This window comes from Cutaneotrichosporon cavernicola (assembly GCF_030864355.1).
Source record: "Cutaneotrichosporon cavernicola HIS019 DNA, chromosome: 1".
NCBI classification, from domain to species: Eukaryota; Fungi; Basidiomycota; class Tremellomycetes; order Trichosporonales; family Trichosporonaceae; genus Cutaneotrichosporon; species Cutaneotrichosporon cavernicola.
The window spans coordinates 123,691-135,660 of record NC_083393.1 but is presented as its reverse complement, the minus strand read 5'-3'; the positions used below and the strand labels follow the sequence as shown (position 1 = coordinate 135,660).

General features: G+C 58.3%; 8 protein-coding genes across 8 annotated transcripts; 4 read left to right on the top strand and 4 right to left on the bottom strand.

Moving 5' to 3' along the window:
* Positions 1-72: 72 nt before the first annotated feature.
* On the top strand, positions 73-691 carry ALG13 (uncharacterized protein; the record flags this gene model as incomplete). The annotated part of the gene is made up of 3 exons (XM_060602010.1): positions 73-370; positions 405-543; positions 580-691. 3 exons carry the CDS (start codon positions 73-75, stop codon positions 689-691), a joined length of 549 nt encoding a protein of 182 aa, XP_060452607.1.
* Positions 692-1,710: 1,019 nt separating this feature from the next.
* On the top strand, positions 1,711-2,202 carry CcaverHIS019_0100580 (uncharacterized protein; the record flags this gene model as incomplete). Its single annotated transcript, XM_060601899.1, has 1 exon — positions 1,711-2,202. The coding sequence occupies one exon, from the start codon at positions 1,711-1,713 to the stop codon at positions 2,200-2,202; it is 492 nt and encodes a 163-aa protein (XP_060452606.1).
* Positions 2,203-2,504: 302 nt separating this feature from the next.
* CcaverHIS019_0100570 (uncharacterized protein) lies at positions 2,505-3,316 on the top strand (the record flags this gene model as incomplete). Its single annotated transcript, XM_060601788.1, has 3 exons — positions 2,505-2,742; positions 2,867-2,955; positions 2,987-3,316. 3 exons carry the CDS (start codon positions 2,505-2,507, stop codon positions 3,314-3,316), a joined length of 657 nt encoding a protein of 218 aa, XP_060452605.1.
* Positions 3,317-3,538: 222 nt separating this feature from the next.
* Positions 3,539-4,304, bottom strand: CcaverHIS019_0100560 (uncharacterized protein; the record flags this gene model as incomplete). The annotated part of the gene is made up of 3 exons (XM_060601677.1): positions 3,539-3,706; positions 3,741-3,942; positions 3,976-4,304. 3 exons carry the CDS (start codon positions 4,302-4,304, stop codon positions 3,539-3,541), a joined length of 699 nt encoding a protein of 232 aa, XP_060452604.1.
* A 202-nt stretch (positions 4,305-4,506) lies between these two features.
* MOB1 (uncharacterized protein) lies at positions 4,507-5,747 on the top strand (the record flags this gene model as incomplete). The annotated part of the gene is made up of 6 exons (XM_060601566.1): positions 4,507-4,526; positions 4,561-4,580; positions 4,616-4,686; positions 4,720-4,792; positions 5,127-5,474; positions 5,623-5,747. The coding sequence occupies 6 exons, from the start codon at positions 4,507-4,509 to the stop codon at positions 5,745-5,747; spliced, it is 657 nt and encodes a 218-aa protein (XP_060452603.1).
* A 286-nt stretch (positions 5,748-6,033) lies between these two features.
* prh1 (uncharacterized protein) lies at positions 6,034-8,545 on the bottom strand (the record flags this gene model as incomplete). Its single annotated transcript, XM_060601455.1, has 3 exons — positions 6,034-7,298; positions 7,330-8,080; positions 8,213-8,545. 3 exons carry the CDS (start codon positions 8,543-8,545, stop codon positions 6,034-6,036), a joined length of 2,349 nt encoding a protein of 782 aa, XP_060452602.1.
* A 167-nt stretch (positions 8,546-8,712) lies between these two features.
* On the bottom strand, positions 8,713-9,405 carry CcaverHIS019_0100530 (uncharacterized protein; the record flags this gene model as incomplete). The annotated part of the gene is made up of 6 exons (XM_060601344.1): positions 8,713-8,765; positions 8,802-9,001; positions 9,126-9,175; positions 9,211-9,284; positions 9,315-9,352; positions 9,386-9,405. 6 exons carry the CDS (start codon positions 9,403-9,405, stop codon positions 8,713-8,715), a joined length of 435 nt encoding a protein of 144 aa, XP_060452601.1.
* Positions 9,406-9,721: 316 nt separating this feature from the next.
* Positions 9,722-10,513, bottom strand: CcaverHIS019_0100520 (uncharacterized protein; the record flags this gene model as incomplete). The annotated part of the gene is made up of 2 exons (XM_060601233.1): positions 9,722-9,894; positions 9,946-10,513. The coding sequence occupies 2 exons, from the start codon at positions 10,511-10,513 to the stop codon at positions 9,722-9,724; spliced, it is 741 nt and encodes a 246-aa protein (XP_060452600.1).
* Positions 10,514-11,970: the final 1,457 nt, after the last annotated feature.

The window sequence follows — 11,970 nt, the reverse complement described above, 5'->3', positions numbered from 1 at the left end:
CCTCCACTTCATTGTTCCCTTCTCTCTCATTCTTCTTCTTCTTTCCACCTTGTCACCTTGTCACCTCTCACAATGTCCACGGCAACCGGCAAAACCCTCCTCGTAACAGTGGGGAGCACACAGTTTGCCGACCTCTCCGATGCGGCATTGGCCGAGTCTGCGCTCGATGCCTTCCGGGCCGCCGGGATCGATACTTTGATCGTACAGCTTGGATTTGCGCCAATTCCTGATCACATTGCCGCTGTTGTGGGCCGGGAGGGGGGGAGTGGACAGGTTGGAGGGGTCAAGGTCAAGGTTATGCGATACACGGGGTCACCGGGGGAGATGGACGCGCTCATGAAGTCTTCTGATGGCGTCGTTAGCCATGCCGGTGAGTTGACTCTCTGATGGACAGCTGATGCCAGGCTCTGGGTCTATTCTCGCGGCGCTGCGGATGCCCAGGCCCCTCCTTGTTGTGCCGAACGACGCGGTCATGGACGACCACCAGCAGGAGCTGGCTGATGCTCTTAAGGCTGGCGGGTATGTCTCCGTCTCGAGTGTTGAGTGAGTCTCAGTTAGATTGCCAAGAGCTGACCCCAGCGACCTCGTTTCGGGGGTGCAGGAGCTCTTTGGGGCACAGCACAAGGTGTTCCCGCCCGCCAGGCCGGACCGGTTCGCGGCAATCCTCGACGAGACGGCCGGCTTTGTGTAGGCGGCCAAGGACAAGACTGTGGATGACATCGACAATTCGAATCGGAACACGACAAGCTAGCAGCGGGCATCCAATCTCAAGATCCTAAAGGAGTTCGCGAGAGGGGTACGGAAGGAGAGCAGTTAGCTCTGTAAATTGATGAATGAAGTGTAGCATCACTTCTACATGACCCGGGGTTGGGTTGAGGTAATCTCTCCCACGTTCCTTCAGCTCTACCGAACCAAAAGCTCAGGAACAACTTTCAAAAGATTAGGCTGAGGAAGTGAATCCTCTTTTGACGAGAGTGGGATTCGAACCCACGTCCGAAGACTGCGGATGTTCTTGGAACACCTTAACACAGCGCCTTAGACCGCTCGGCCATCTCGCCTGATGAGTTGGAACTTGCGGCCTCTAGGTTGATCCCAGATGTCCTTGATGTGCTGCAGGCAGCTAAACTGCGGCCCTACTGTTGAAATATGAAGTGTAGATGCATAGAACGGTGAAACGGGCTAGGTACTTATAGGTCTAGGTGCGGAGGCCTGTGCGATGAGGACGGAGCGTCTAGAAGTGGGGTAACAGAAGCAAAACTGCTATGAGGGTGGAGGCTAACTGTAGATTCAGTTTCCAACATGACGAACGATGAGACCTGCAGATCAGTTGTGGCTCCGCTGAGACCCATCCCCGCTTGGGAAGACTAGACTTTGAGAGGCTTTGTATCTGCCCAACTGGTTCGTCTGAGTTGTACAGACGATATCCGAGAAGGTCAGAAGGTCTGTTGGTCTTTAACGGCACAGATTGAGGCGGGGAGTGTGCCGCAACTCGGCAATGGGCATAACGCGGCAATGTACTTCTTGTCCCCGATTCGGTTGTTGCGGACTGCGTCTTGCTCGTCTACGCGTGCCAAGAAGTGGGGATTCCAGCTCGTCCCACAGCGGGACTCTGCGGGATGTAGCGGATCATGGCGGCATGGTCCTAATACGCATGTTGATGCCGGGTATATCATACGGCTCACACGCTAAGGGCCATCTTGTCAGTTCACCATGTCCGCCTCCGCCGTCTCGAACCCGCCACCCGCCTCCAACACGACAGAGGCCGCCTCCAACTCTACCCGGACCTCAAGCACACCCTCCCCTCACGCCGCCGACCTGACAATCTCCCACGCGTCCGACGCGACGTTCACCCGCGGCCTCCGCTCCTTCTTCGAGTACCGTGACCTCGGTGTATCTGCCGCGACACAGGGCGGGGCCGTTGCGCACGTGATCCGCGCCGTTCCGGGAACACACGCAACTGGCGTGGCGCATAGACACGATGCGAGTTTCCAGTTCGTATACGTGCTCAAGGGATGGGTCGAGTTCGAGTATGAGAGTCCCGTCGCTGGGGAGACTGTCCGAACCCGATTGGAGGCGGGAAGTAGCGTTTATCAGCCGCCGGGGATTCGGCATCGCGAAGTGGCACATTCCGAGGACGTGGAGATGCTCGAGGTTTGTACGCCCGGAGTGTTTGGGACGGAGGAGGTAGCGAGTGTCGCTTGATGTACTGTTTGGGATATGGATAGCCATTCTTGTCAGTGACATCTGTGGAGGGTGGTGCGGTGACAACTTACCCATAGACCAACCCTCCTGCGTTGTTCAACTTACAGTCGGAAGAGTACTACTTCTCTCACGACCACGTCAGTGCCGCCTCCATGTACGTTCCTCCCTTTTGCTCCTACCATCCTCAATTCCTCAACTTGTTAACTCACCATCTTCAGCACTCTCCCACGGTCTCCCTCCTCCACCAAAGACGTCACTTCCTCCGACTTTACCATCCCACCTCTCAAAGATCCATCGCAACCATGGGTGCAGGAGCATCGAAAGCAGCCCGCCGCCTCCCGACCAAGGCGCCGACGGGAACCACAACTGGGTCATCCGACGCAGCGATGCGCGCCGCCCGCGCGGCGGCGGCGGAACAGGCGGCGTCTGATGCGGTTCAAGAGCAAGCGACGGCTCAGCAGGCGAGGGGGTTGGAGTACGGGTCGGGGTCGCGCGCGCCGAGGGTGGAAGACGCACCATTTTCAGGGGAGAAGGATGAACGTGAGTCTGTCGGGTGGAGAGGGGGGGGAGATGGACTGGGAAGAGGATGGTGGGAGAGGATGGAGAAGGGTTGGAGGAGGGTGTACAGGCCTGGCCGCTTGTAGACAGAAACAACTGACACAAGAAATCCTCAAGGACGGAATGGACCCCCAGTTCCTCGCCAACCTCGCGCGCATGGGACAGGTCAAAGTCCCCGACGCGGCCGTCCAGATTGTGCGTCTCCCCTCTTCCAAACTAACCCCAGCCGGCGCGCGCACAGCGTACCCTCGCCGCACGTAATCCGTTGTACACGACGCGCACGCTCACCCCTCCCCCCGGAACTGCTTCTGCGCAAACCCTCAGCGCTCTGCTGGATGCGTTCAAGTCGATTCCCCCAGGACGGGACGCCGAGGCGCTATACAAGCACGCTGGGATGACCAAGGATCAGTTGAAGGGCGTACGGCGGTGGGTCAACTCGCCGAGCGTAACTGGTGAGGCTACGCGGATCGAGGAGGGCGCGAGCCAGGTCGTACAGCAGATTACAGAGCTCAAGGCCGTGTGGGTCGATGCTAGGGATAAGGATGCGCCCAAGTAGAAGACTGGTGTACATTATGCATTGCTGCTCTATGATACAGTGAGTGGATGTGGGAACCATTACTTGGTGTTGGCTGTTGGGGAGTGGTGAGGCCAGCAGCTGGCTTAGGTGGTGTGAGGCGGTGCGGCTGGCATCCCCGGCGACGAGGACGAGGACGCGGCTACAATGACGACGATGGAAGCAGAGCAGCGACGACCGATTCAAGCCCCTTATCGCCACCCGCTACCGCCGTCGGGAACTCTGAGCCGCCTCCTGCCCAGCCTCGCGCCGCTCGCCCACGCGGTCGAGGAACGCCTGCTTCTCAAGGTATCCGCCCGACTTGCGGTTGGCTGCAAGCTCGTCCGACAAGCCCTTCGACTTGGACAGGTGGCTCGTCCAGTCCATCTGCGACTGGGTGTCAGCTATCACCAGCTACCTGGCTCACCTTTTCGAGGGTCGTCATCTTCTTTCCGCCATCCAACGCGGCCGCAAGCGCCTCAAGGCTCTGTCGTGGACGCTTACGCCGCCGTGGCCCAGGCGCGGGACTCGCCGACGCGGACGACCCGCTCTCAGTGGCTTCACGCTCGCGTTGCAGGGCTAGCAACTTGGCCACCTCGGGATCACTCTTGCGCAACATGACCGTTTCGCTGGTGTGAGTTCCGTTTCAAGATGGGACGCACTAGATCGTCTCGCCGGCAAAACGGCGGGGACGCTGGACTTTGACCATCTCCTCTTCTTTCGTCTCAACCTTCCTCGGCGCCCAAGCTTCGGCCTTCATTTCCGCGAACGCCGCTGCTGCGCGCGCACTCCGTGCTTTGGCTTCAGCATCGAGCGCTTCTGCCTTGGGGTTGGCGTCGTCTTCGCCTTCTTCTTCTGAATCGCTCGTGTCGGAGCCAGACAAGCCACGCAGCCGCTTGCCCTTCACCTTGGGTTTGGGAGGGGCGAGGACAAAGTCAGTGTCGTCCTCATCGTCCGAGGGGCCGAGGTCGGCGGTGGCGAGCGTACTCATTGTGGGTAAAGTGATGCGGAAGGTGGAAAGTTGAGAACAGCCAAAGTCATCATTTCGAGGTCATGTGCGATTACCTAATCTCAGGAATCATGTAAACAAACCAATGTTAGGGGGTTGGATAAGGTTAGGGCCTCTGGATCGTGTCCTCCCGAAGACACAACAACATCCATCACATTATCCTTTACTCTACTCAGTAACCACAATGTCCACACTCTTCAGCCTGTAAGCTCTTTATGAAGTATTCAGCTGACAGCAGCAAGTCGAACCAGTCCAGGAGTAAGCTGTGTCCCTCCTTGAATAGCTGACACCAGCATTCAAGCCCAAGAAGGCGGCCGAGGGGACCAAGCAGTGGCAGCTCAAGCAGTATGCTCAGCAGACTCTTGTGAGCTGACTCGAGTTGGGAAGCTGATGACAGGGATCTGGTAACCTCCGTACTGCGGTGCAGTTGCCCGAGGGCGAGGACCCGCAGGAGTGGATCGCTGTTCACGGTGAGTACGCGGCGGAGGCAAGGTCGAGGAGACGGTGGTGAGCGTGGAGCTCTGGTCTGGTCTGCAGGTGTTGTTAGCAGGCTGGAGGGTGACTGTTGGGGGGATATCGGCAAGTCACGCCTCCTCTTGTCACAGGTGTCACGCTGGGCCAGTGTTGTATTCCGTTTCCTCCTTGTATTCCGTTTCCTCCATTGTCTCATCTTCACCCTTGAGCCGGCTGAACGCGATTATGAGCAACTCTGTCTCCCGACTCGTCATCTGCACTACGGGCTTCCGCCCTTCCGGCTCCATTGCTCCTGCTCCGCTACCCTCCCCTTCCCCCCGCTCACACCAGTCGTCGACTTCTTCAACCACGTCAACATGCTCTACGGCACCATCTCCGAGTTCTGCACCCCCGAGCAGTGCAGCATCATGAACGCCGGCCCCAAGTTCGAGTTTTACTGGGAAGACGGGGAGACTTACAAGAAGCCCACGCCTCTCAGCGCACCAGCCTACGTCGAGGCACTTATGACGTGGGCGCAGAACATTATCGACGACGAGAAACTGTTCCCGCAGAAGATTGGCGTCAAGTTCCCCCCGACGTTTATGCAGACGGCCAAGACAATCCTGCGTCGCCTGTTCCGCGTGTATGCGCACATCTACCACTCGCACTTTGACCAGATTTGTGCACTGGGCATTGAGGGTGAGTCGGAGCCGAGGGCAGCGAGGTGAGAGGGTGCGGGGAGACATTGGCCCAGCTTCGCGTCTTGCATTGCAGCTGCGAGTGTGGTACTCTCCCACCGTGTCGTCACCTCCAGTGTCCTGCGCTTTTCCGACCCGTCTAACCCCAGCCCACCTCAACACCAACTACCGCCACTTCCTCTTGTTCGTTGACGAGTTCTCGCTCCTCAGTGACCGCGACTTGCAGCCGCTCGACGAGTTCAACAAGACTATCCTCGAGGAGACCAAGAAGTAAGCTGGCCGCGGGCCCACATCCCCGTTGCTTCTACCATGGACACCTCATACCACACTTGACCAGACTCGGCCTGCACGTAGCATTGTATGCACTCACGATCACGACGATGTGGAGGGGCAGATTGAGTGCGATTCCGACGTGAGATAAGTTTACCTACGCGCTTGCCTGAGTCGGCCTCTTCTTCCGTCGGGCTTGCCACTTACCCCAACGCGCCAACTGGAATGTAACATGCAATGCAAAAAAGTCTATGGCTACGGCTACGGCTCGCAACACCCAACACGCCCCTCTAAACAGCCCTACGCTCGACAGGCCGCGCCGCAGCGCGGAACCACGGAATGTCACTGAGCAAACCCTGGTCGAACGCACTAACGCCCCGTGCGTAGATGGCGGAAGTGATAGCCAACTCGTCATAAACGATAGCAGGCACTTTCTTCCCGGCCAATACACTGCTCGGGTGGATCTTGACCACCAAAGCACCGGCAGTCTGCCGATAACTCCCGTCGGCCTGGATGACGGCCGTGTTCATGAACAGGCCTGCGAGCAAAGCAGCCCCAACAGCGGCAGTCTCGGCTCCGCAACTGGCGTTGGGATCCCTCCCAAACCGGGTAGCCAGGTCGCGGAGTTGAGCCCGAATCCGTACGGCCTGGGCCAGCGTACGTCCATTAACGTGGTTGGCACGACACCACGCCCCAACCCCTTGCTCCTTGGCACCTTCGGCGCCGTCCTCTCTGAGCGCCATGAACGCCCGCAAAACGTTCATGCCCGTCAAATGGTCGCCATCCCGGTGGACGAACTTTGCCCGTGCGGCGGCAGCCGAATCGCGCGCGTCACCCCTATCCACAAAGACTTGGCCCGCGACCACGAGAGACAGCACATCGATAACCTCGGACGCACAACCGCTCTCGAAAGAGGCGAGGAGGATACGCGCATGTTCCGGCTCGAGAGGGTATCGGAGCATATCCCTCCCCCTTTCTGTGATGACTGTGGGTCCCGAGATCGCCCCAAGCCCAGCTAGAGAACGGAAAGCCGCGGCCACGGCGTCGCGAGATGGCGGGTCGAGGTACGCGAACGTGAATGGGTCCTGCCGCATCGCGATGAGTTGGAGTACCGCGTTGGAGAGGTTGCAGCGCTGGATTTCGGGCGTGTCAAAGGCAGACATCTTCTTAAATGCCGCTTCCGTGTACAGGCGCAAACACTCGCCGGGCATCTCGCGTCCCGCTCGACCTGTACGTTGCCATGCTGAAGCTTGCGAGATCGGGGTTTTGCGTAGGTGCTCAATAGCTCCCGAGGCGCGGTGGATGTATTCCTTTTCCTTTCGGAATCCGCTGTCCACCACAAAAGCGATCCCGGGGATAGTGAGGGACGTTTCGGCCACGTTGGTCGATACGACCACGCGTCGGGTTTTGGGTGGGACTGGGGCGAAGATCTTGGCCTGGGCAGTTGGGGGGAGGGCAGCGTAGAGAGGGAGGACTTGTAGGCCCTCAGCATCGGGGGGGAGCTCGTTTGCCCGTCTGCGCAGAAGTGCGACGAGGGTCTCGATCTCGTCCGAGCCTGATGTCAGCGGATTTAAGAGATAGCGTACCTGGCATAAACACCAGTGCTTCCCCCTTCGGGGAGGGCTTGCGGTTATGGATCATCATCACAGCGTCGGCTGCGGCTTCGATAAAGTCGTCAACTGGCGTCTTTACGTGGCTCGTCGCGACGTCGTACATTCGCCCAGGGACATGGAGGGCCGGACAGCCGTCAAAGAAGTCGGTAAACTTCTTGGGGTCGAGGGTAGCACTCATGATCACAACTTTGAGGGGACGGCCCATCTCTTTCCGCACAGCCTGGATCTTGCGTAGGCAACCGAGCAGGAAGTCGGTGTTGAGGGTACGTTCGTGGGCCTCGTCGATTACGACGACGTCGTACCGGAGGAGGAGGTTGAGGGCCTCCTCCTCGATGCCGTTCGTGCCGTTTGTGCCGTTCACAAGCTGCTTGGCGTTGCCCTTCCCCTTCGGCTTCTCTTCTGAGACGCCGTTGGCGAGCTTACTCTCGCCTTTGCCAAACTGCTGCGCGTTGGCCAGCTCGCGCATCAACACGCCCTCGGTGAGGAAACGGACACGCGTGTCACGGCTTGTCACGTCCTCGAAACGCACGCTGTAGCCGACCTCTGCACCTAACGCGACGCCCATCTCAGCGGCAACCCGACCGGCCAGCGAAATGGTTGGTAACCGGCGCGGCTGGGTGATGGCGACGCTGGGCCCGCGCGGCCAGTGGCCCAACGCAATGCTGTGGCGCCGTAGGAGCTGGCCCAGCTGTGTCGACTTGCCGCAGCCCGTCTCGCCCATGATCTGGCGTCAGCGTTGTCCGACATTCAACTAGTTTAATAACTGCCGTCATTCAACCAGTCGAATCAATTCAACGAGTTGAATCTCAGCTCGACTCGCCCTAGCCTCTCAACCTCCCACCCCAACACAACTCACAACCACAGTGTCATTCTTGATGATCTCGTCCAGGATGTTCCTTCTACCCTGGTAGAACGGGAGCTCGTACCGCTTGAGTAACAGTTCGCCTGCGATACGTGCGCGATCAGCTTCGGTGTCCTTGCCGGCCTTGGCCTTGGCCTTCTTCTTCTTCTTCATCTTCTTCTTGCCCGTGTCGATCCCGTTCGCGGTACCGTTCGGCTCATGTTTGCGCTTGCGCCCGTTCGTCGCGAGGGGCACAGGAGACCCGGCATCTCCGAAATCCTCGTCGTCTGAGAAGAACGCGACGGCCTTGCCCTTTCCCTTGGTGCTGGCTGGCGGTACTGGCGGCATGGTGGAGTGGTTGGTTGTGGGTGGTGAGGTTGTCGGATATCAACAACGGCGGAAATATTTGCCTCCGGCCGTAGTGGAGGTATTGATACGGATAGGGATGGTGAGATGTCATACATGCTACAACCTTTGTGCAACCCCTCGTGTACAACCTGCGATACTGCGATATACTACAGGCGTACCGACGCGGTGATGTCGACGGCGCTGAGCGTCGAGTGCTCCACTGTCGTTAGCTGCGGGGTTCGTTGGAGCTACTCACGTGCCTGCGCCTTCTGGATGCCAGCCTTGGCCGTCGTCGACTCCGCCATCGAGCGGTCGAGCTCGGCTCTGACGAGCTCTACCTCCTTGGCCATGACGCGTTCCGTGTCGGAACTGTACTTCTCGATTGCAATGTACGCGTCGGCGATGATGTTGTCTTGTGTCTCGAGGTTCGCGACTAGCTGGGCGAAGCGGGCCTGGCTATGACGTTAAGTCTGTGATGGACGTGTTTCCCACTGCAAGTGGGAACTGGAGGCGTGTAGGAGGGAGGATGTGATGACAAGAAAATCAAGGGAGGCGAGGAGGGAAGGTGAAGACGACATACCACTGAGCCTGGAGCTCGCCGCCGCCGCGGGCAACGCTGTAGTCCTTCACCTGTTGTGAGCTCGAACGGGCTCCCGGCAGCTCACGAGCTCGTCGTAGAATTCGGTTGCCTCGTCGATGATCTTCTTGCTTCTCTTCTCGTTTTGGCTGTACAGGCGGTCTGGGTTAGTACTGCGGAGCTGTGACTTACCCTCGTACTGCTGGATGAGGTTGGCAGTCTTGGACTCCCTGGTGTGAGCTGCTGCACAATCCTTAGCTCACTTGTTGGGCCGAGGGAGCATGGTCACTAAGAGATGGACTGTAAAGTGATTAGATGAGGGGTGGAGAGGTTGTGATGGCGAGGAAGGTGAAGCCGAGACATATATATACTTGAGCTTGGAGGAGGTACATCACAAGTCCAGTCGACGACCACTTCACCGACCTCCTTGCTCATATCACCACGCCTCCTCTCCTCGTCACGTCCTCGCTCATTCAGGTACAAGCTCTATACATGCCAGGTGAAGACATGGCTACCCTACAATTTGCCGTGTTGGAACGACTTTATATACTACTGCAACTCTACTCCTACAACCCCCAAGATGTCAAGACTGGCGCGCTTTAGTCGCGCTGGTCCTGTTTGCGCTTCCCCAACGCGGCGACGGCGGCTTGCAGCCCGTCTCCTCCTGGGGCAACACCGTGGGTGTTGACAAGCACAAACTTGAGCAGGTTGTTCTCCTTCTCCAGCGACGCCTTCTCCGCAGTGAGGGTAGCCACTTGCTGCTCGAGCTGCTCTGGAAACAGTTAGCAAAATGTTCTGTTTGAAGAACAGAGGGACGACTCACTGGCACGATCATCTAGGGCACGCTCGCGCTCCTTCTTCTTTGCACGGAAGCGCGCGGAAGCCTCAGTGTTCCTCCTGCGCTTGTCCTCCTCGACCTCGGCGGGCGACGCGCCCAGCTGCTTCAGGCGCTTGGCGCCGGTCACACGCTCTGGCTCCTCGTCATCGTCGTCGGCGCCTGGTGCGGGCGTCGGTGCTGCGGTGTTTGAGGGCGCGGAAGGTGTCAAAGCAGAAGGGAGGGAGAAGACAAAGCTGGGAGGAATGGCAGGGATAGTCTCGTTGGCAAACGCGGCGAGGAACGACTCGAGGGTTGGAGCGGTCGTTGCAGCGGGAGTCTCCTTGCTCTCAACGGCAGGCTTCTCATCGGCGGGGGTGGCAGCAACAGCCTCTGTCGACTTGTCAACCTTGGACTCCCAGGCAGCTGGGGCTGTGCCGAAGCCGGAGGAGAAGACGTCGGCGTTGAGGAAGTCCCAGAGGTCATCGGTGTCTCCTGAGAGGCCCGATGAGGGCGGGGACGACGTCGACGGGAGGAGGTTGAGGCTCTGGAGGTGGGGCGGAAGGTCGGAGTACATGTTGGATGTGGCTTTGTGTGGAGGAAGGGTCGGAAGGAGCAGGAACGTGTGTCGTTTGCGGCCAGGTGGGGCCGTTAGCCGTGTAGACCGTGAATGAGCTAGTACCGGGGCGTGACCGAGGGGGGAGTGTCGGCCTGTGAGGGTTGTCGGAGTAGTTGTCGGCGTGGGTGTGATGTCGCGGTATAGTATTCAAGGTGTTTTTGGTGTCTTGGATGGATAGAGAGAAGACAAGAAGGGGTAGAGTCTGAATTGTGAGAAGCCCCTCTGACTGGTGCTGACTGATTCGTTTGGGTAGTATGACTAGTTAGTGGCGGCAAAGAGAAGGCCGTTCCAGAGGGGTGTTCCCGTCCCTTCCGAGACAGACTCAATCACCTTCCCTAACCAACTCCTTATCCAAAGGTTTGCTTACCCAAGCCGATTCTTCCGTGTATAATTAAAGGGTCAGAGGATAGGCCTGCTTGGTTTTGATTGGTTGAAAGTGGCGTGATCACTTTCGATATTGTCATTTTTGTCCCACTACCTCGTTCTGCTTGTCAACGGTCAAACCAAAGTGGGCGAAATGCTCCCGCTACCACCCCTCACCCATTACCTCCCTTGATCCTAATGCACCCTAATAGACTCGTAGTCTATTGAGATCGGACCAGATCCGAGTTTGGCCGACCATCGTACAGTACAAATGCCCGACCATGGATGGTTAGCAATGTGGTCCAAGTGCAAGAGGGCGACGCGATCAAGTGCGATCCAGTTGGCTTCAAGCTTCATGACGCGACCAACACCTCTCTTGTCGACTACACTAGCCCCCTCTTTGCCGACGTCGCTTATCGCGATGAGCGCGACGAGTTCGATGGGATCCAGCATAGGTGCGGTGCATCCAACTTCAGAACTGTGCAAGAGGAGCGGAATGGCCGAGGAGAAGGGCCGAGGGATCGAGGAATCCGTGGGCGAATCCAAGGGCCCGGGCCCGGACCGCCCGATAAACGGGGATGTCGAGTCAGCAGAAAACACTGCAGCTAACTGGGCTTGGTGCCCTGGCTTTTCCGACGTTGCTCCGTGGATGTCGGCCGTGGCTTACTCAAAGATGTATAGCTCGCTTGGTCAACGCGATGAGCTTCGCGGGGATAGCATCCGGCGGGGTCATGGTGCTGCCAACTTGCCACCTGGTAGACTTGCCATGACGCTCGTTGTGTAGGTATCTGCTTCGAACCTTGCTCAGCAGCGCGGGCAGCACATTCCGCTTGAGGTGTCTGAAACCACCGAGGTGCGGACCCCAAACTCCGGACCGAAGGGACCCGGCGTGTCACCGGCTAGCACGGCAAGCCTCGGTGTGGCACATGCCCACGCTAACCGTGTTAAACGCTTCTCTTCGGTGATCGGCCACGGCATGAGGCCGACGGTGTTGCTTTGATTTTCATCAAGGTTTGACATGGTGTACTTGGAACATCATGACGCTGCGTAGT